The 24,359-nt window shown below is 39.0% G+C and overlaps 1 protein-coding gene across 1 annotated transcript in view; it reads left to right on the top strand.

Moving 5' to 3' along the window:
• The window catches only part of LOC126354144 (pre-rRNA 2'-O-ribose RNA methyltransferase FTSJ3), a 107,295-nt gene that overhangs the window by 29,474 nt on the left and 53,462 nt on the right, over positions 1-24,359 (top strand). The window contains exons 4-7 of the mRNA XM_050003554.1: positions 7,990-8,153; positions 9,025-9,321; positions 9,452-9,880; positions 17,961-18,097. Coding sequence (XP_049859511.1) covers positions 7,990-8,153; positions 9,025-9,321; positions 9,452-9,880; positions 17,961-18,097 — 1,027 coding nt within the window. The remainder of the gene's footprint in view (positions 1-7,989; positions 8,154-9,024; positions 9,322-9,451; positions 9,881-17,960; positions 18,098-24,359) is intronic.

Here is a 24,359-nt window from a genome sequence, read left to right as displayed (position 1 = left end):
ATGTATGCTGCATGTTCCTCGAGACTAGCAGGTGTTGTTGGTCCTGCACGTCACCACACTGCCAAATTTCATCAATGCTAAAACATTGTTTCCTGGGTTGACTTCTTACCACAGTTCTCAGTTAGCTTAGTGTCTTCCACATCAGACAAGGCGGGTACGAACTTGCCACTGGTTTCTCTTTGAAATTTGTTCAGTGTGCATTAGGTGGTACCAAAGTTGCACTCATAAAGTTCAAGGAGATGAAAGAATAGTTTTAGCTTCCTGCGTGAAGCTCTTTTGAAATCTGGGTCTTGGTCATTGATGCTCGTGTCACAACAAACGGTGTCTGAAATCAATTTCCTGTTTCTTTGCCTCCATTTCTGAAGCTGCTTTCATGCGAATATCTGTTGGTGCTAATCTGTAATTTGGTACAGTTTATTGACAGGAATTGGTCAAAGACAATGTCTAGTCTCATTTGAAGGTGTATCAATGTGTTTGGCCAAACTAGTGTGAAAGATCCTGACATGGAGAAATGTAGCGCCAGAGCAAATGTTTGAAGCACTTTTGATTGACTGCCCCACATGGCTATTGTAAATTTGGAGATGATGTTCCTTGCAGACACTTTGAACTTTGTTTCGTCACAATGAGCTTTGAATGTAAAGGAATGGTCCATATTTACTCCAAGGTCTTTGGGAATATCACAATAGAACAGCTGTTCTCCTCTCCAAAAATTGTTGAGTTTCCTTTAAGCTTTCCTGTTTCTTAGATGAAATGCATAAGCTTCTGTCTCTCCAAGATTTGGCTGCAGGAGGTTATCGCCGTAATACTTGACATAGTCTCAAGAGCCCTCGTGTGTTTAATCTTCACTTCCTCAAAGGTTTTCCCTTGGACAACAGTCACTGTATCATCAGCATATATAAATGCTTTAATCTCAGAGCTAATTGGTTGGTCATTTTGGTAGGTTTTACACAACTGGAGGAACAACACACTTCCTCAAAGAAGGCCATGTTTTTGAATCCTCAACCGACTTTTCTTGTTTTATAGGATGATGAAGTATCTCCTGTTTTGCAGCAGACATCGATCCTCTGTGATTGAATACACTTTCCTACCAACACTTGATCATATCATAAGTTGCTGTCAGGTCAATGAAAGCCACACCTGTAGCTTGCCATATTTCATACCCATCCTCAGTGTGTTGGAGAAAATTAAGGATTTGTCCATAGCAAGATCTTCCTCGATGAAAGCTTGACTGCTCTTTTATGAGGCTTTTGCCAGCACTCTGATGTTCAGTTTAGAAGCAGCCTTTTCCATATCTTATACAAATGGCTGAGAAGTGAAACAGGATGGAAGTTTTTTGAGTCTATTGGCTCCTTCCACAGCTTTGAAATGCTACTATTTTGCCTTCACACCAAATCCTTGGAATCTATCATTTTCAAACACAGCTTTCCTTAGATTTAATAATCCACTGCTTTATAGCACATTACTATTACCAAGGCACACTTGACATGGCTCTCTATGTGAAAAATAATGATTTCAGAGATAAAACATCCCCTTAATCGGATCTATGGAAGGGGAGTACATCGAGGCAATTTGAAAATGTAAAGATAAAAAAAAAAAGAAAAGGAAAGAAGAAAAGCTAAGGATTGGTACATGGAACATTCGCTCCCTCTTACAACCTGGCAAATTGGAAAATGTTAAAAAAGAGAGGAAGCACAACAATATAGATATTCTTGGAATGTGCAGCGTGAGATGGTGAGGCAATGGTGTGTTGCAGAGTGATGGCTACAAACTATTTTATTCAGGCGAAGGGAGAAAAAAAAATGGAATGAATGGAGTAGCTATCATGGTAAAGAAGGAGGTAAAAACCATGATAATGAAGGTGGAATACATAAATAACAGACGGATCATGCTGAGGTTGAAAGGTCACAAGAAAGATGTAGTTCTGATACAGGTCTACATACCAACCAGCCAACCCAGCGACAGTGAGATTGAAGAGTGCTACAGCGCAATTGAATCAGTGGTGGAGAGAGAGAAGAAAAAGGCATTTATCATAGTAATGGGAGATTGGATCGCAGTGGTTGGTGAAGTGAAAGACAGAGATGTGGTTGGAAAGTTTGGATTGGGTAACAGGAATGAAAGGGATGTGAGAATGGTCAGATTTTGTAAGGAAAACTCATTGGTAGTGGAAACATGCTTTTTGAACATCTCAAAAGAAGACGGTACACATGGACATTGAATATAGACCATGTCAGATACCAGACCGATCACATACTAATACAGAGTAGATTCCAGACGTGCATGAGAAATGCCAAGGCTTATCCAGGAGCAGATATTAACTCTGAGCACAACTTTGTTGTAACTGATGTGCAGGTTAGATTGAAAAGAGTGTTGGTAAGTAAAGTGAGAGAAAAGTTTCACTTTGATGCTCTAAAGGAAGAAAGAATAACCAAAAAAGCTTCAAGAAGAGTTCCGAGACAAGTGGAAAATTAGAGAAAAGACAGAGGGCATAAATGAACAGTGGAACCAGTTCAGAGACACCCTGAAAGCAACCATTAAAGATGTTGTTGGTCTGGTGAAGTGCTAGCGGAGAAGGAAACCATGGGTTACCGATGACATGATCTTGAAGATGGCAGAAAGTAGAAAATGGAAAAGCGCACAACACAAACTGATGAAGAAAAAAAGCAATACAGAAGACTGAATAATGAGCTGAGAAGAGTAACTTATCAGGCCAGGGAAAATGGACAAGAGAAATCTGATCAGAAATTGAGACACTGGAGAGAAAGAGGGCAAGTACAAAAAGATGTTTTGAGTAGCCAAAGAAATAGTATTTCAGGGAAGGAAGAACAAAACAAATATGGAGATAGAACTGAAAGATGGAACTCTTTTCTAGTGACCCACATGGTGTTCAGAATAGATGAAAAAAATATATTGAAACTCTCTATGAAGTGGATCAAAGACCCTCCGATCTGCAGATTGAGAAGAAAGAATCAGTAAATGAAGATGAAAAAGGAGATTTTTATCTGAGGTTCAAAGGTAAATAAGGCATTGGGAGAACTTAAAAACGTCAAAAAGTGTGGTGTAGAGGACATTCTTTCAGAAATCTTAATGAGTTTAAAAGAAACAGGTGAATATGAGTTGACCTCTCTTTGCAACTACATCTATGACGAAGGGGAATGGCCAGAAGACTTTCTCGTAAGTATAATAGTCCCAATCCCAAAAACTAATAATCCTAAAAAATGTGAAGACCACAGGACAATCAGCCTAGTATCCCAGGCAGCAAAAGTAGTTGCTCGAATTCTGAAGAGGACGCTATATGGAATGCTGGAAGAAACACTAGGTGAAGAACAATACGGTTTCATAAGGGGAAAGGGAACACAAGATGCCATTGGACTTCTAAGAACCATCGGCAAAAGATACATAGAAAAGGCCAAAGAAGTGTATGCTGTCTTCAAATACCTTGAAAAGGCCTTTGATAGTGTGTAGTGTGCAGAGGGATAAGCTGTTATATATCTTGAACAAGAAGGGTGTAAAGTGGAGAGAAGATTGATCGCAAATCTGTACCTAAATCAGAAAGCTTGGGTACGAATAGGTAATAGGATCTCAGTATACATCAAGATTGGGAGAGATGTTAGACAGGGCAGTTGCTGCTCACCGCTACTACTTAACATCTATCTGGAGGAAGTGCTGCAAAGCTGGATGGAACAAGAGGCATCAGGTTAGGTGGGCGGAAATTGAATGTGTAAGATTTGCAGATGGCATGGCGGTCCTCGCAGAAAATCAAGAGACACTGACTCAAATGCTAAATGACCTGAATGAAGCCTATGCAGCATATGGTATGAAAATCAATAAAAAGAAAACCAAAAGCATGGTCATAGGCCTAAAGAAAAGAAAAGTGAAAATTAAGTTGGGGTCAGAAATCATAGAACAGGTAAGAGCATTCAAGTATTTGGGAAGTTGGATTGAAGAAGACGTGGATTGCCAACAAGATATCAAAGTGAGAATGGCTCTGGCAAAACAGGGATTTCAAAAGCAGAGAAGTCTCCTAACTAGTTGTTTAAACAATTAATTAAGGAAGTGACTAGTTAAGTGCTTAATATGGAGCACGGCCTTTTATGGAGCAGAAATATGGACTTTGAGAAAGTAGGATGAGAAGAGAATTGAAGCTTGTGAAATATAGATATGGCTTAGAATGAAGAAGATCAGCTGGACTGATAAAGCCAGGAATGAAGAAATACTGAGGAGAATTGGAGAAGAATGGAGGATGCTGCTGACAGTGAAGAACAGGAAACTAAACTGGATAGGCCACAATCTAAGAAGAGATTGCCTTCTAGTAGAGGAAATTGAAGGTTTCATTCCAAGAAAGAGAGAGAAGGTCAGAAGAAGGTTCCAGATGCTGGATGATGTCAGCAGGCCACAAGGAAGGTACAAAGAATGAAGAGGAACACAGAAGACAGAGAAGCATGGAGGGTTATGCAGTCAAAACCTGCCGCAAGGCAGGCAACCCAGTGAATGAATGAATAAATTATAGCACCTTGTATCTCATTAAATATAAAATTTTATATTAAAAACAAAGATTCCAAGACTTAACAAGCGGGAAAGTGCCGGTAGATAGGCACAATGAATAAAACACACAAACACACACACAGAATTTCGAGCTTTCGCAACCGGCGGCTGCGTCAGGAAAGAGGGAAGGAAAAGGAAATATGAAAGGATGTGGGGTTTTGGGAGAGGGTAAGGAGTCATTCCAATCCCGGGAGCGGAAAGACTTACCTTAGGGGGAAAAAAGGATAGGTATATACTCTCGCACGCGCGCACACACACACGCGCACACATAACCATCCATACATAACCATCCATACATACACAGACACAAGCAGACATATTTCCTTTTCCTTCCCTCTTTCCTGACGAAGCAGCCGCCGGTTGCAAAAGCTCGAAATTGTGTGTGTGTGTGTGTGTGTGTGTGTGTGTGTGTGTGTGTGTGTGTGTGTTTGTGTGTTTTATTCATTGTGCCTATCTACCGGTGCTTTCCCGCTTGGTAAGTCTTGGAATCTTTGTTTTTAATATATTTTTCCCATGTGGAAGTTTCTTTCTATTTTATTTACAATATAAAATTTTAGATAGAAATAAGTAAATATGCTAAATTTAAAGTCACTTTGATGACGTTATTATGTGCGTGACTATTGAAATTACAAGAAATGATAACAATATCCTTTCTATGCAAGATAGTCACTGTCTGGCAGCTTATTCTGAATGTGGAAATCCCAGGGGATTGGTAGTGACAGTTAAATGACAAAGGGAAAGCTTCATTTGTCTTCCTTTTTATTTTCTTTAGAGCACCGTGTATCATCAATTGCCATTGTGCACTCATATATGCAACCTTTATGTGATAAGTACATTAGAAGCCAAAGTAATAATTAATCATATTATGCTTGCAAAAAAGGCAACTGAGCTTATTACAAGAAGCATCAGTCTGCTACGAATAATTGACCAGAACTAATCTCTGATAATGTCTACATCTTTGTGGAGGGGAAGACAGTTGCTCGCTCAATCAGAGAGCTGAAAAAAATGTACATTGCTGCCTTGCAAAGAATTGCAAAGGACAGTGAATTAAAATACCTCATAATAAAATTAATATTCCCACATTGGAGTCTTTTAAAATAAATACAAGATGTTACAAGCAAGTCGTAACATCTGTTCTGTTCATAGACTGCCGAAGCCTGTATCGTTATTGTTCTTGAAACTTCCTGGCAGATTCAAACTGTGTTCCCGACCGAGACTCGAACTCGAGACCTTTGCCTTTCGCGGGCAAGTGCTCTACCACCTGAGCTACCGAAGCACGACTCACGCCCGGTACTCACAGCTTTACTTCTGCCAGTACCTCGTCTCCTACCTTCCAAACTTTACAGAAGCTCTCCCGTGAGCTGTGAGTACCGGGCGTGAGTCGTGCTTCGGTAGCTCATATGATAGAGCACTTGCCCGCGAAAGGCAAAGGTCCCGAGTTCGAGTCTCGGTCGGGCACACAGTTTTAATGTGCCAGGAAGTTTCATATCAGCTCACACTCCGCTGCAGAGTGAAAATCTCATTCTGGAAACATCCCCCAGGCTGTGGCTAAGCCATGTCTCCGCAATATCCTTTCTTTCAGGAGTGCTAGTTCTGCAAGGTTCGCGGGAGAGCTTCTGTAAAGTTTGGAAGGTAGGAGACGAGGTACTGGCAGAAGTAAAGCTGTGAGTACCGGGCGTGAGTCGTGCTTCGGTAGCTCAGATGGTAGAGCACTTGCCCACGAAAGGCAAAGGTCCCAAGTTCGAGTCTCGGTTGGGCATACAGTTTTAATCTGCCAGGAAGTTTCATATCAGCGCACACTCCGCTGCAGAGTGAAAATCTCATTCTGGTTATTGTTCCTAATAGTCTTGGAAACTATATCCAATTCTTTTAAAATGAAATGGGTGCAAAGATAGTCTTTCACATCAGCATGTCTCATGAGTCTGGAGTTTTTGTGCTACCTTTAGACTTACTCTTCAGAAGTAATTGGTAAGCAATTCAGTCAGTAGTTGTTTTCGAGAGATCAGGAGAAGCAGGGGCTGGATCATTGTTGAGACTCTTTGGTAATTTCCAAGCCTTTCAGCTTTTCTGTTTCATATATGGATTTGATACTAGGTCACAGCATTTTTTACTTGTGGAAGCTGATACAGCAAGGAAGAGATTTTCGTGTTTTGGGTTGTTTCTTCAGAGAATGGGTCATTGTCAAATAGTTTGTATCTCTCTAAGGAAAACTTGGAGTTTTCATTGAGTTCTGTGATATAGTCCATTCTGAATTCATTTGGAATATATTTACGTGAGATGGCTTTGACTGCTTTAACAAATTCATCGTACATTCTGTGGAGGTGGGTCGAGTTTTAAGGCTCCCATATTAAGTTCTTGTGTGACATACTCCCCACTGTTCTTTCTTGAAGTTAAATTGTCTGGTGTCACAACTGCTTCAGCTTGTTGATGCTGTGTGTGTGGGAGTAGCCCTGCAACATTATTCTGTACTTGTTGGACAAATGTTCTCTGACAAAAATGTTGTCTGGATCAGATGCACCACACCATCTGTCACTGTTGAAGGGTGGTGACATCGTCCATTTTTATTGGTTTCCTTCTAGCCCCGTGATGTACTGTTACAGTTAAAATCACCTGTTACTAGCTTTGTTGATTGAGAGTAGAGGTTAGGTGGTTGCGTGAAGCAATTTTGTGTTAGATGGTTTATATATGAATGTCACTGTACATGACGGGATCTCAGTTGTCAGAATCTCCATTTTGTTATCTGATGTAGACCCTGCAGAAATGATACTAGACCAGGCTTTGCAAACACTGCAATACCATATGTTGTAATTGATCTTTCAGTGATGAGATTCATTCTGTTTACTTTTTGGTCTCCAGTTGTTTGGACCTCTATGTGTCTCAAAATGAACAGAAAATCACAGGCTGTTTGCTTGTGTAAAGCATTGCATAAAAAATAAAAAATATTACAAATTAAATTGTTATTTTTTAAACATGAACAATAAATTTCATTTTACTGTTGTTATCTGGTCCTTTTATAGGTGCATAACTGGAACTTAATTTAGCATACGGGAAAAAGAAAATTGTGTTTGTCTATTTATAACTCATCCAGTATTCAGGATCATGTATTGATTGATTTAAAATATTTCCCTTAGTGTCATATTTCTGCCTATCTTAACAGTGTGTAGAAGTAATATAATATGTAACTAAGTGAATTAGTTGAAATGGCATAACATTTTGATGAGTGTGACTCCCATCATGTTTTGATGAAGTTTAGAATGCCATAGTTTGTCACAATGTACATTTTACCAATAATTTCTGTTAAAACATGTTCCGCAAAATTTAATTGTGCCTGTTCTAGTCTCCTGCTAATTCATAAGTTAATTTGTTGTTTTCAAATTCACTTCGTATCTGCTATTTTGGTACATTATGTAATTTCTTATTTACATTTCAAAATGTTTCAATTTTCAGGTAAAAATTGGTTACATGATGCATACCAGCAGGCATGTCTTACCTTAAGTGCGCTTAAACTGGCAACTAATTTTCTCAGGAGAGGTGGTTGGTTTGTTACAAAAGTTTTTCGCTCCAAGGATTACCACCCATTAATATGGGTTTTCAAACAACTGTTCAAAAAGGTATTTACTATTATTTCAGTTGGCATCCAATAACTGCCATTTGAGTGTAAAGCCTTCAATTATCATTTCATTGGTGCTTTGGTTAATATTAATTCAAGCAAAATCATTAGAAATCTTTTGAGCAGGACAATACAAATGCCATGACTTGAAGGGTTACTCTCTTGAGACCCCCCCCCCCCCCTCCTTTCCCCCCACACGTGCGCCCGCACACACACACACACACACACACACACACACACACACACACACACACACAAGAAAAAATTAGCCCCATACAGTTACCATTGGTTATTAATATTCAGTAATGTATTGAAATTCACTGATAAGTGTAGATACATCGTTTTAAAGTAAATTAGGACTGGCAGAGAACAGTCATGCATGAAGTTTTAAGGTTTTTTTCAAAGTACTGTGTGTGTGTGTGTGTGTGTGTGTGTGTGTGTGTGTGTGTGTGTGTGTGTGTGTGTGTGTGAGAGAGAGAGAGAGAGAGAGAGAGAGAGAGAGAGAGAGAGAGAGAGAGAGAGAGGGGGGGGGGGGGGGGGGGAGTTCCATCCTCCTCATTGAAATAAAAAAACACAAATCAGTTGATCTGTGGAAAAATTAATAAATAAAGAGGTGGTCACATGTTTCTTATGACCATGCATCTTCTGTTTGTTTTTCTTCATTTTGTGTGTGTTTTCAACTTTGTTTTTATATTTGATCAAAATTAACATTTCTTATCAATTTGCTTTTGTTTTGTTTGTCCATTCTCATATAGCTAGATGGTAACTCACTTATTCTTCTACCAGCCGCACGTTTAATGGTTTTCTCATGTTATGTTAGAATGTATTGTATGTACTGTGTTCACATTGAAAATATCTTTTGTTACTTTCAGGTTCATGCAACAAAACCTCAAGCATCTCGTACAGAATCAGCAGAAATATTTGTTGTGTGTCAGCATTACTTGGCACCTGATAAATTGGATCATCGTTTTGTTGACGCCAAATATGTATTTGAGGAGCTAGAAATTGAACCTAAAAATAATAAAATGAGTGTGTACCATCCAGAAAAAGTTAAGAAGGCAAAGGCAGAGGGTTATCCTGAAAATAATTATACATTGTACAATAAACTTCTTGTGTCAGATTTCATATCTCGGGACAATCCGGTAGATTCACTGCAGTATGCATCTGAGGTAAGTGCTGTTTGATGATGCATGAGTTTGCAGAATCTTGCTTTTCTTTTTATGTTTCCTGTATTACCTCCTAAGAAACTCCGATGTTAGCTAAGGTAACATCTAAAGGATCTAACCATTAATCTTTCAGATTGTTTTTGATGATGATGCTGTGGCCAATCACCCAAAGACAACACCAGAAGTGAAAGAATGTTGCAAAGATATAAAAGTCCTCGGGAGGAAGGATTTTCGTTTATTAATGTCATGGTGGAAAGCAATGAAAGAAGCTTTTGGTACTAAAGAAGCAGAGGAAAATGAACAAACTCAAGCAAATGGAGTTGCTGAAGTAAATGAGATTGATGTGGATCCTGAAGAAGCAGAGATGAATGAACTTTCTAAACAGATAAGTGAGCTGCAGGCAGAGGAACAAAGAGAAAGCAAGAGGAAAAGAAAACGTGTTAATAAAGAGCGGAAAAAATTACAAGATCGACTCAACTTGAAGATGGTTCTGAAGGGGGATGAAGGCCCAAGAGATGAAGGAGAAGAAATGTTTGACCTGAAAAAAGTGGACAGTGCGAAGGTGAGATTTCTGTACAGACAGTTATGACTGTTACACATTAGACCGCTATAGAAGTAAGTGAAGAGAATAATTGATTCTGATAAACAAAATAATACAGTATTTACATAAAATATATGTGAAGCTTACATTTGAAATCTTTTAAGACTTAATTTTGTTTCAGTATTAATTTGAGTAATGATGACAACCAATCATTGATTTGCCTTGGTTGTGATTATTTTATACTACCTAGCAGACTTAACATCCGTGGAAAAGTTTAATGTTGGAAAGCAAATGTAATCAGGTTACCAGAGTTGTTAAGATCCATCTGACATGGAATTTCATTTACTAATATTACGATTTGTATTGTTTGGCTTCCATCAAATATTCCGCTCTTTGTTACTCCGCTGTCAGTTCATTCTAATCTTACTGTTTTTTAATCTGTTGCTCCTCAGAACCCTTATCCAATATAATAATAAGACCAGTGTGGTGAACATGATGATACCTCTTGGTAGAAACTTATTGATATCATCGTTTTGTTGACGCCAAATATGTATTTGAGGAGCTAGAAATTGAACCTAAGAATAATAAAATGAGTGTGTACCATCTGGAAAAAGTTAAGAAGGCAAAGGCATATCGTGGGCTGGTAGAGCAATCTGTGTTATCATGAGGGGATCTTGACATTTTGGACATAGTGGAGAGGGCAGAGGGTGGGGGGCGACAAACCTTTACAAAAACAAATTGCCATTGAAATGAGAAATGCAGTTACTGCATAAATAAGTGTAGTAAGAAATTATTAATAGCCCTCAGCCTCGGGTACACTTCTTATTTTTTAAATTAATTGTCTCTCTCATGTGTATTATAAATTGTGAAGACTGGTTTCAGTTGACTAAGTAACCATTGTCAGATTACCCGTGGTAAAATAAATGTCAGCATACACCATATTGGCAAACCCTGCATTGTCTCTGTAGCTTGAAGCATGTGTATAAGTGTGATACTTTCAATACGAAAGTGAATAACTAGCAAAGTAAAACCAAGTACATTCGAAACTGGCTATAACAACATTGAAGAGACTGATGGTGGTTGGTTGTTGTAGCCAATGGTTACACAAACCAGGTTTTTGCTTTGTTTTTTTAATAAAAAATTTGTGTCTGTCTATTTTAGACTGCCACAGAATTAAAACTTCAAAAAGTAGCAGAAATACAGCACACCTACGGTATTTACAATGCAATATTTGTGGAAAGGGACACGAGAGAAATTTGTCTTTTGTTTGTGCAGTACATACAGTAATAACATCTGAGCAGAAGGTAAAAACCTTTAATAAGTGAAGAAAGAAGCAGCAACAATGTATACTGTTCAGTACTGTCAAACATGGTCTTGGATAATGAACGAGACAAAACATTAACCATGTTTAAAACTTATTGTAAGTGCTGTAAAGTGTAATAGTCAAGAAATGACACCACATCCTTCCAGTTAACTGTATTACAAAAATTGGTCAACAGTACCAAAACGAAAAAGACAGTATTCAGAGCATAAATTACATGAATGCTTAAATTTTCTCTTGTGGTTTTTTAAAAAATATATTGTACAAATGTAATGTATTGTACCTAATACATTGAAAATATCCAACAAACATAAGCACGAAACATCAATAACAAATACCGTATTTACTCGAATCTAAGCCGCACTTTTTTTCCGGTTTTTGTAATCCAAAAAACCGCCTGCGGCTTAGAATCGAGTGCAAAGTAAGCGGAAGTTCTGAAAAATGTTGGTAGGTGTTGCCACAACTAACTTCTGCCATCAAATACATGTAGCGCAACACAGGTATGCTTTGCAAGCACAAAGATAAATACTGGTGCCAAAACCTCTGCATCAGTAAACAAATTAAAAGAAAAAGTAGAAGAATGTAAACATTATGCCATGTATTCTTTTGTGTTTGCTGCTATCTCATTTAAATCCTGTCTGTATAATAAAGTACGAATCTAGAGCAAGACAACAGCAAAGGCGGAAGAATATACATATCATATCATGTTTATATTAAAAACAAAGATTCCAAGACTTACCAAGCGGGAAAGTGCCGGTAGACAGGCACAATAAAATAACACACACACAAAATTTCTAGCTTTCGCAACCAACTGTTGCTTCTTCAGGAAAGAGGGAAGGAGAGGGAAAGACGAAAGGCTATGGGTTTTAAGGGAGAGGGTAAGGAGTCATTCCAATCCCGGGAGTGGAAAGACTTACCTTAGGGGGAAAAAAGATAGAAAATATGTCTGCTTGTGTCTGTGTGTGTGTGTGTGTGTGTGTGTGTGTGTGTGTGTGTGTGTGTGTGCGCGCGAGTATATACCTATCCTTTTTTCCCCCTAAGGTAAGTCTTTCCGCTCCCGGGATTGGAATGACTCCTTACCCTCTCCCTTAAAACCCACATCCTTTCGTCTTTCCCTCTCCTTCCCTCTTTGCAGAAGAAGCAACTGATGGTTGCGAAAGCTAGAAATTTTGTGTGTGTGTTTGTGTGTTTTTAATATATTTTTCCCATGTGGAAGTTTCTTTCAATTTTATTTACATCATGTCATGTTTATATTCGTATTATTCTTATGTTGAATAGTGATACAGTCAGAAATGAAGCATGGCAACTGACTAGATTCTTAAACATAAGATGACTCTAATTTCTGTGCGGAATGTAATGTACTAGAGAGGCATCTGCAAAGATTTTCAAACAGAGAAAATTTTTCACTAAACTCTTGTTCAGAACATCTTCTATCATACGCAGTCTGTTATTTGGGTCTTGTTGATCATTATCAAAGAAAGCAGCAGTGTAAGTAACAACAAATAGCAGTATCATGCCATTGTTTCGCTTATGAGACAATTCCTCTCTTTGTTTTTATTGTAAGCCGCGGTAGCGCGCACAAAAGCAAGCCGTGCTGCGAGCGGCAACAGGTCGTGAACACTCATTATCAGAATGCGACAAACAATGCATGACACAGTACAATAAGGCATTTTCAGCTTAGAGTGACGTAAACCCCTATAACAAAGAGAACGACGCTTATCAGATCAAAGCAAAATAAGCAATCGATTCAAACCAGACGAAGCATGCGAAAAAGGAAGCGCCTGACACAGCAATGGCTACTTGCTAAAGCTTAACTGTCAAGCTTACGACTCGAACCAAACTACTGTAGCTGTATCTTCATCCATTCGACCTCAGTTGTGTTTCACATTGCAATGGACCAACTTTGTTTCGATTTGGAGGGGCGGACTAAAACTTTTCTCTCACCTTGAATTTTGAGTCTCAAATTTCAGGAGTGGCTTAGTTTGGGGAAAATTTTTTTTCCTCGATTTCGAGTCTCATTTTTCAGGTGCGGCTTAGATTCGAGTAAATACGGTACACTTATTATTCCTTACCTGTATTTTGAAAAAATAACATATATTAGAATTTAATTTTGTAGTTTTCTGCAGTCACAACAAAGATAGTGTTGTTTAGGTTTTTATCAGTTACTTTCTCTTTAAAATGCTGTACAGTAAAGCATACTACAGTATACTCCCATACTTACGGTAATCAGTTATCTTTGTTTGCCTTTTGCATTTAAGAGTACACATTTTGCATTTGATGATTCATTCATTTTAATGCCGCATTGTCATGATTTCTGTTAAACTCTTCTTCGAAAATAGGAAATTTTTGTGAAGTTTTCACTGCATAGAAAGCTTCAGTAAGTGATGCCACAAAAACTGTTGTTCTTGTTCATTTTCATGTTAATCAGTCACGTGTTGGCTTTGTATGTAAGCTACAATTTCTTCTTCACTTGCTAGGCATACACAGTAAGAATGTTGTCTAACAGGGTAAAGTCACAAGTTTACAGAGATGGACAAGGTTCTTGCACTAATTCCACCAGAGGAACTTCATCATCATCATCATCATCATCACCAGCTGGTGCTGATGACTTGTCACCCTCACTGTGTGATGATGATGAAAGATGTCTGAATCATGAATGTTTAAAACAGTTGGAATTTGTCTTTTGAGTGACGTTTTCCCATGCTTGCAGCGTCATTAAAATTTCAAGAACATTGTAAACTGTTTGTTTACCTTTGATTTTTTGTAGCATGTTCATCACTTGAAGTTTACTGTACTGCATTTGCATTAATAGAGATTTTATAACAGCCTGGTCAGTAGGTCATAGAACTAAAGTGAAGTTTAGAGATAAAAACACAAGCTATATGCACTGCTTATTGTCGGTTACTGGATGAGCAGGACAGTTATTGATCAAGAGTATAATATTTTGTTTCTTTGATTTCAGCTAATAGTCCCAGTTACTCAGCCACTTTTCAGAAATGTCAGATGTCATTCAGTATTTTGTGTTGTTTTCATGAACTAAAGGTAGAGAGTGAATGTTTTATAAACAGTTTTCTTGATTTTATGATAACCAAAGGCTTTCTTTACGTGATTCTGTCATATTTGCAACAGCCGTAACTGTACTTCTTGCCTTAGACATTTTCCCATTCGAATAGTGTTTACCTTTAAATTTCATTGTCTCATCTGTGGCCCTATTATAAAATAAGCCAGTTTCATCTGCATTGAGTAAATCATCTGGCTTGTAACCTACACAAAAAAGGCCACTTCTTAGGTAGCCACTTGTCTGTTACACCATCAGGTATGCTGATTGCTTCACCACCAATTTTCCCATGGCGAGCTCAGAAACATTCTGTTCAAGATGAAAAACAATTGAAGTTCTCATTTCCCAACAAAGTGTCAAATTCATTGCCTTCCACTTGAAGAGTACATCCATTGATTGGCTCATTAGTTGATCTTTGTTGCTTAAAACATTGAAACTTATTGAATGTCTGTGTGATCAGATTTTTAAAGAATTTTGTTTGAAAAGAGACTGCATTTTCTCTCTGTCCTTCCAAATGGTAGAAATCCTCGAGTGTTTTGTGATGCTGATCTTTGTTTCTTCACTTTCTAATTGCTGTAGTAGATGGGACTTTTCTGCAGTATTAAACACTTTTCCCTTTTTTGGACATTTTAAAAGTAAAGCTTGCCTTGATGGTTTAACACACATACTGATTTGAAACCCACAATCTAAAGAAAATGAATTTGGAAATAAGTATTACATTGTTCTTATTAATTCCCAAATATGTAAAAACAAAAATGAACATGAGATGTTATAGCCCATACATATATCTCCAAAAAGTAACAAAAATATGTTTTTTATGTTGTAAGTTGCAATAAGTGATGTCAAACTAAGAGACTTTTTAAATGTAGTGTTAACATAGGATTTAGTCGGTACCATTAGATTTCCATGTTATAGTCATTATGTTGTAAAAGCAATGTTGCTATAAACAGGATCGACCGATTTCATATATACATGTTTTATAATAGGTTACAATCTCATTAATAAGTATGGTATGAAATAGTTGGTTGTACATTTCTGATTATTCAGTGTCACATTGAAAAAGTCACATACATGGACATGCTCTAAGCTACATAGACTGCAGTGTTTGTCAATGAGCTGTATGCTGACGTCTGTTTTGTAGTGAGTGATCTAAAGATGATTGCTTAGTCAACTGAAAGTAGTCATCACATTTTATTGTTTTTTAATATATGAACTCTAGACAATTATTTTTTTAATTTTAAGAAATCTATATTTTATTGCTTTCTCCTTTTCTGACAGTGTCAGATGTATCTCTGACAGACTTGTCAGACTCCTTTTTCCTAGGCTTCCAGTGCTGTGCCATGAATGTGTGAGGCCAAGGTCACACAGGATATTTATTCATTATATGTGTTATCTGTCACCAAGAGTAGTGGTTCAGTGACTATGACATTGGATACTTGGTTCATATTTATTAATAGTGAAATTTGTTTTGTAGTTCTAGTAACCTGATTCAAGATTTCTTTAGTTTCCTTTAATAGCAGATGGTCAAAACTGTAATATTTCTTCCACAGAGACCAAATGTAATTCTTGATTATGCTGAGCAACAATCATATAATAGTTTTTAGAGGAACACACTACCATTGACAGTTTTACAGTACAACTCAGATTTAGGTCTTTTATGCCATTTTAAAATATTTGATATTATGTCTTTACCATATAATGCGGGACACTTAACATGTCAACCTCAAAGTTAGCTATAAATTAACAAACATTTTGGCTCCCCACAAAATACTAGATATAAAATCACTGTCTTGTAACAGATCAGTAAACAATCATGGGAGCATGCCACATTTAGTAAGAACAGCCTTACTTTGGTAAATAAAAGATGTTATTTACAAACGTAAGCCTGTTTTTACTAAATGTTATGTGCTCCCATGATTATTTACTTATCTGTTACAAGATGGTGATTTTAAATCTGGGGAGCCAATGTTGTTCTTAATTTATGGCCAACTTTGAGCTGGACAACATGTTAAGTGTCCTGCAATATATGGTAAAGACATAAACTCAGATACTTGAAAATGGCATAAAAGGCCCAAACCTAGGTTGTACTTAAATAAACAATAAAACAGTCAAAGACTGTGTGATCCTTTAACAAATCTAATTCGTTCCCAATTCCTTATTCAATTGCTCTAGTGTTCCACATCATTAAGTTTGCTGTCAGGATGACATTAACATTTTCGCCTAGCTTGAAGTTAATCCTAACAGGATATGACGAATGTTTCAAAATATAATTTTTAATAAAAAGAGAAGATGTTAAATACTTCAATGAAAGAAAATATGCTTACAGTTTAAGCCTCATTGTTTACAAACACTATTTTCAAAAGGAACATGTTGGCAGATTATGTCACCACAATCAAGTGAGATACATTTATGAATTTTAGTAACAGTACTGTAATCATTACTTACTACAGAAAAATGAATATTCCAGAAGGTAAACAGTAAGAAATTTCATTGATTAACTCTAATGAACAGTATGGTCAGAGGTATTTACGGCACTTTCTAGCCATTAATTATATAAGGAGGAATAGAGGGCTGTTTAGTGCTGGAATGGGAACAGGGAAGGGGCTAGATGGGTAAGGACAATGACTAACGAAGGTTGAAGCCAGGAGGATTATGGGAACATATGATATATTGCAGGGAGGGTTCAACCTGTGCAATTCAGAAAAGCTGGTGTTGGATGGAAGGATCCAGATGGCACAGGCTGGGAAGCAGTAATTGAAATGAAGAACATCATGTTGGGTGGCATGCTCAGCAACAGGGTGGTCCAGTGGTTTTTTTTTTTTTTTGGCCACAGTTTGTCAGTTGCCATTTATGTGGAAGACAGCTTGTTGGTTGTCATGCCCATGTATAATGCAGACATTGGTTGCAGCTTCGCTTGTAGATCACGTGACTGGTTTCACAGGTAACCCTGCCTTTGACGGGATAGGTGATATTTGTGACAGGACTGAAAGGTGGTAGTGGGAGGATGTATGGGACAGGTCTTGCATCAAGGTCTATTAAAGGAATATGAGCCATTAGGTAAAGGATTGGGAGAAAGGGTTGTGTGGAGATGGATAAGGATATTGTGTAGGTTTGGTGAGCAGTGTAATACCTCTCTCTCTCTCTCTCTCTCTCTCTCTCTCTCTCTCTCTCTCTCTCTCTCTCTGCGTGCGTGTGTGTGTGTGGGTGTGTGTGTGAGAGAGGGGGGGGGGGGGGGAAGAGGAGAATGTGGATGCTTGAAACTAAAGAATTGGTAAAACATGGAAAAAATTGCTATTGCTATAGAGTATACAAATAAACAACACATTACAGCAAAAAATTCTCAATTACTGCAGGGAACACTTGTTGAGGCTAGGAGTGTGCCACAAGGAAACCTTTCAACATAGATTGGAAGATTTAAATGAGTTGTACAAAGATGAGTGAAAATGCTACTGCAGTACTGTCACTGAGTGGTGAATGAATTCCGTAGTATCTTGAATGAATTAGAATAGTTCAAGCCATTAAACTAGCATTTACAGTGTTGTTTTTTCTGTGGTGGTTGTTTACAGTCATTGTGCATGAGAAGTTGTAAACTTCATGTCCTTTACTTGTGTAAATTTTGGCTGTGTCAGTTTTTTTAATTACATTGCTTTATCTCACTAGTTTTAATTTTTTATTGTAATACTGTTTGCAACTTGGTCACAGATTGTATTTATTTATTGTAGAAGCTGGAATCGGTCTTGGAGCAGGCACCAGATGTTTTAGCAGAAGATGAACCAGATTCAGATGAAGAGTTGATGCGAAAACCAAAGGTTGTTGCCTTTGACAGACATGGAGAAGATTACCTAGATAGTTCAGGAAAGTATGTTTCTTCCTTCTTTGTGTGTTTTACCAAGTTTTTTGTATCACATTCTCTCTATAATTTCGGGAATGTTCAGGTATTTATTGTTTCACTATGAAAGGCTTCTTCCAGACCGCAGGGAAAATATTACAGTAAGGAATGTAAATTCTTGCTGCTGTTGTATATTGACAACAGTTCTTCTGTTACTAAGAAAGGAAATGACAAACTATCAACTATTGTCTCCTACATGAAGTTTGTTGTACAGCATTACACAGTTCAGGAACTACCAAATTTATGAAAACAGGAGTCGCTGATATTGCTTTGTGTAGACAGTTTATTGTTACATAATCATTGTATCTCATGAAAAGTTGTTAATAAGCTTTGGACCATTTATGGAAGTTATTCTATGGAAGATGTATCCCATTGGCTGTGACACAAATAATCTACACTGTTTTCTGTCTTTTGCTTTTGAAAGCTTTTTTCAGTGTATCTTGACCATTTAGATTATTTTTCTTACCTTGTTTTACTTGCTTGGAAAGTGCATAGCACATGGTGCTACTGTGCTGTGTAGATAACAAAATGTTTAATAGCTCATTAGACCCTATGTATTTGACTTTAGTTTGGTATTATACATATTTGATAGGCATGTGTTTGTTAGTTCATTAAAATCCTTCTGGTTAACTGTCATGCCATCTTATAAAATACTTAAATACCATTCTTTGGCCTGAGAAAGACTGCTGATCAATTTATTCTAGTATTTTAAGTATTTTATAAGATAGTACTCAAGATGGATTTTAATGAGATTGACACCAGCTGTAGAAGTGTAAGTGTTTACACTTGCTAATAAATAAAGTGAAGCAGCCAGAAGGGGAGGATACTCTCTCACAATGGTCCTTCAGGGTAGTTCTGAACTGCAATTCATTTCTGAACACACAGTGCGGCACTATTCATGAGCAGTTCATGCTTTCAGGTCAGGGCACCATTCCAAATGCAGTTGTTTGCGTTGTAGTGTTAATGGCAGCCTATGTGTTGGACAGAAATTCCATAGTCCAACTGCTGCTGGAGTCTGACCAATAGTGCAGGATGATAAAGAATTTTGCACGAAGTCCTTTATTTGTTCTCGGATCGTAGATGCAGATGTGAAGGGCTTTCAATGTGCTTGGTCATAATGCAGTGATCCTCCCTTGTGGTGGACGCACGTGGTCACCTGGAATCTTGAAGACAAGTATGCCTGCCTTCGTGTCCCTGTGTGGTCCAAAATAGGGCCACTGTCACATCTGAATCCCTCACAAATCTGGATATTGCTTGATTTGACCAGCTAGTCACAATGAGGCACCTGACCATGTCTTCTGGATCTTCACTTTCTTTTTTCCAGGCAGTGTGTGTGTGTGTGTGTGTGTGTGTGTGTGTGTGTGTGTGTGTGTGTGGGCACAATTTTTTTAATGCTTTTGTTCATCATTTGTAAAAGTAAGTAACTGAGCAAAGTGGAGTAGTGGTTGGCACACTGGACTCACATTCGGGAGAGTGGCGGTTCAAATCCCCATCCAGCCATCCCAATTTAGGTTTTTCGTTATTTCCCTAAATCGCACCAGGCAAATGCCACGGATGGTTCCTTTGAAAGGGCATGGCAGATTTTCTTCCCTATCCTTAAAACATACCAAGCCTACGCTCTGTCTCTAATGACCTGGATGTTGATGGGACATTAATCCTTGATCTTCCTGTGTTTTAAAAGGAAATGAATTTGTTTTAAGGATATCATAGCTCTTGTTTAATACCTCTCCCTCTCCTCCTCGTCCTCCTCCTCCTCCTCCTCCTCCTCCTCCTCCCTCTGTCTTTAGAAACATAATTATGGAAAGAACAGATTGCTATTCTCCACAGACAGGAACAGTAAAAAAAACTCCTAAAAAAAGCTTTCAAAGTCCTTCTGAAGTAGAAAACACACATACATTCACACAAGTACAATTCACACACACATGGCTACTGTCTCCAGGTGCTGTGATGACAATTGGGGGGGGGGGGGGGGGAGGAGAAGGGGAAAAGACTAATAGGTGGGAACAATGAAAGGGTTGGTAGGTGGAGGACAGTGATGAGAAAGTTGGGGGGGGGGGGGGGGGCGGCGGACAAAGAATATGTTGTAGGGAGAATTCCCACCTGTACACTTCAGAAAAGTTGGTGTTGATAGGAAGACTCCATACAGTGCAGGATGTGAAACAGTCCATTAAAGTGAAGCACATTGTATTGGGTAGCATGTTCAACAACTGAGTGCTTCAGCTGTTTCTTTACCACAGTTTGGTGGTGGCCATTCATGCAAACACACAGTTTGTTAGTTGTCATGTTGACATACTGGATGATCAGTTGTTAATGCAACTGCTTTCACAGTATGCAGCCAGCTGGTGAGGCTGGCTGCTGTACCGAAGGCCTGGGTGACAAGAGGCCCATAGTAAATACGGTATAATGCGATTTGTAGCGTCACTTATTTCTAACATACATAACATAAACACACATTATTCTCTCACTGCTAATAGTGCACCACACTCAAATTTTTTTTAACATGCACAGGTGTCACTTGTATTATACTAGGCTGTTCAGCATCCCAGTAACTGTTATTTTGTGATTTAACATATCCACTTAGATGGAACCATGATTCATCTGAAAACAAATTTAGCGTGAGGGTCAGTTTCTCCGTCATGCATGTTTTTCAATGCCCATTCACAAAACTACAACCTTTTTGGAGCATCACCTGGTGTTAGTTTTTGCACTGTAGTTATTTTATAGAACTTCAATAACCTTGCCATTATTTTAACAGAGCCATAGGAAATTCCCACTTGCTGAAAAAAAAGTCAAACTGATTTTCTAGATCTTTCCAGACCATGCCTAGTGTCATCCAGAGTTTCTTCTGTAAGTAGTTTAAGTATTTCTCTATATTTTCTATCAAGAACACTTGCTGTTACATGAAATGTATCTATCAGTTGATGAAGCAAACTCCCATTCGGAACTTCAACATCAGGAAATTCCTCTTGAAACAATGTTCTTACTGCACGTGCTGATTCTGTAGTCATGTATGAATCATACAGGAATACTCTTTGGTGAATAGAGTACTTGTATTTCATCACTTCACTTGAAACAATTTCACTAAGTACACTGTGCTGTGTTGCGTAATGAACACATGCTACCTGTGCAAACAGAGGCCTTGCAACAGAAGGGAAATATTCTCCAGGCCATGCTGCCACTGGCTGGCTGCCAGGCAGTTGCATTAAAGATGGATCGCACTGTAGAAAGTGTCACAGTAGTTGCAGGAAGTTGGTAGATTGCATAGCTGCTTTCATAGGTGGTCCTGCCATTGATGGGGTTGGAGATGCCTGTGGCACCTGGAGTTGGTGGTAGTGGGACAATGAATGGGACACATCTTGCAGCCATGAGGCAAGAAGTTGGGAGTAGGGTTGGAGTGGAGAAGAACAAGGATATTGTGTAGGTCTCTTATGCGGCAGAATACCATTGTGTAATGGATGGGGATTATAGTGGAGAAGATATTCCTGATTTCAGGACACAACAAAGGTAGCCGAAACCCTTGTGGAGAAATTGTTTCACTTGCTCCAGTCTTGGGTGATACTAAGTCACAAGAGGAGAGCTCCTTTGTAACTGGACAGTGGATGTGTAGGTGGTGATAGGTGACTGGAGAGACAAGGCAGGGGAGATCTGTTTCTGGACAATGATGGGAGGTTAATCTTGGTCTGTGAGAGTCTCAGTGAGACACTTTACATATTTGGAGAGAGACTGCTTGTCACTGCAGACTGCTTGTCGCTGCAGGCTGCTTGTCGCTGCAGGCTGCTTGTCGCTGCAGGCTGCTTGTCGCTGCAGGCTGCTTGTCGCTGCAGGCTGCTTGTCGCTGCAGGCTGCTTGTCGCTGCAGGCTGCTTGTCGCTGCAGGCTGCTTGTCGCTGCAGGCTGCTTGTTATGCAGGTGGCAAGGGCATGTGGAAGATACTTCTTGGTGTGGAGTGGGTAGCAGTTATCAAAGTGAAGGTATTGTTGGTGGTTTGTAGGTTTGATGTGGATGGAGATGCTAATATAGCCGTCCTTGCGGCAACGGTCAACTCTGAGGAAGGTGGTTGTTGGGTTTCAGTACAGTGTATTAAGATGTCATCAGTAAATCTGATGAGTGATTTGGGATTCTGGGTAGCTAAGAGGGATTCCTCTTGATGACTCAAGATTAGGTTGGCATAGGGTGATAAGATGCTGGTGCCCATTGCTGTATAATGGATTTCTTTGCAGGTGAGAAGTAGCTGTGGGTGATGATACAGTTGATAATGGTTGTAGGTTTGGTGTCAGTCAGGCATTGGGAAAGATACTGTTCAGTAGTGACAGAGTCATGGATATTGGGGATGTTAGTTTAGAAGGAGGTGGTGTCAGCAGTGATTAGCAGAACACTGGATGATAAAGGAACGTGAACTGTGGAGACCTGGTAAAGCTTAGGTTGGTGTGTTTTATGTAGGAGGGTATGTTACGGGTAATAAGCTGAAGGTATTGCTTCATGAGAGCAGACCACAGAACCTACACAGTATCCCTGTCCATCCTTTCTCCAACCCTATGTCTCATGGCTCGTATTCCTGTAGTATACCTAGATGCAAGACATGCCCCCTACATCCTCACGGTACTACTTAATCCAGTTGTGTCGCAGACACCTCTTGCCCCATCAAAGGCAAGGCCTCCTGTGAAAGCAGCCATTTAATGTGCCAACTAATTTGCAACCATTGTGCCACTTTCTGCATGGGCTTGACAAGTAACAATCTGTCTGTCGACATGAATGGCCTCTGCCAAGCTGCAGACAAGAGACAGTTGTACTATCCAGTTGCTGATCATGCTGCCCAACACGAAATGAATCACTTCACAGCTTACAACATCTGGGTGGTTCTTACCAACACCAACTTTCCTGAATCATGCAGGTCAGAACTCTTGCTACAACATGCTGTAATCTTAGTGGTCTCAACCTTTGCTAGTCTCTGTTCTCCACCGACCTATCCTCTTCCCTGCTCCCACTCCAGCTCTAAACATAACCCCTCTATCTTGCTATCACACCTACCAGTCTACTACAGAGACCAAAGCATCGTCTCCCACCTGTACCCTGCTATTCCTAACCCTCCTCACCCCGTGCGTTCTCCTCATGCCTGCTACTAACTCCATCAGATTCTTGCTCACATCAGATGCAGTCGGGCCCCAGCGCTTGGGAGACAGCAGCCATGTGTGTGTTTTATGCTTCAAAAGAAGGAATTTGTCCAGAAGCTGAAATATTTTAGCAATGTTTTCATTGTTCCTGTCTATGACTTGCCTCCTGTATGAGGTTAGTAGCAATCTTTACTTTGAATAACATTGTTGTTATTCTGTCCTGGACTTTACATTGTTTGATTTAGCCAAATGATTTTCTTTCAGTCACACAACTCAGTGCTATTATCCTTTGTTGCTATTCTCTTATGCATTATTTTACTCGTTGTGTGTCCTGTTCTTTCTCTCCTTTCCTATGTTTATTGTCACTTTCCGAACCACATGTTCTGAGTTCTGAGCCACCCTGTACCACCAGTCTAGTCTGCGCACAAGACATGGCTATGTGATGGTGCCCATTGTAAGTGAAACATCTTGTGTGTCACAGTCTTCCCACCAATATAATTACTCCTGGACCTTCAAATTGATCACACTACCTTCTTTCACCTTGTGTGTTTTTGTATGTTTTTCTGTACCTTCCTGTGTCACACGTACTTGGTTAAACCTCATACCTAACCAATGTTGCTCTCCCTCCCTCCCAGTCCCTCTTTTCCCATATTCTGGCACACACATACTGACCTTACATAATCTGGTTACAACTTCTCTCCCCTCTCTTTACTCATATCCACTCACTGTCCTGCATCCATCAATTATTTTCTTGTGAATTTAAAATTGAGAGAATGACGGCTCTTTAGGACATCCTGTTTACTGTAAGCCCACTCACAGTGATTTGTACTTGCTCTCCTCAAGTTGCCATCACCCATCCCAGACCATGAGTATGCTTAAAACCCTTGTACACAGGGTCCATACAGTGTTGGATGCAGATAATTCACCTAAAGAACTTGCACATTTAAGGACAGTGTTCAGAGACAATGGATACCTGATCCGGCAAATTGACAGGGATTTCTCAGCTAAAACCGAGAACCGGGAAGTGGATAAAGAGGAAAACACGCCAGCAAAGTCCCTAGCTTTTCTTCCCTTTGTTGGAAATATTTCTGTCCAAAAAGCAAGAATCCTTAATAATTTTCA

This window comes from Schistocerca gregaria, chromosome 3 (genome assembly GCF_023897955.1).
Source record: "Schistocerca gregaria isolate iqSchGreg1 chromosome 3, iqSchGreg1.2, whole genome shotgun sequence".
Taxonomy (NCBI): Eukaryota; Metazoa; Arthropoda; class Insecta; order Orthoptera; family Acrididae; genus Schistocerca; species Schistocerca gregaria.
The sequence above is the reverse complement of the archived record's forward strand: the minus strand, read 5'-3'. Positions and strand labels throughout refer to the sequence as shown.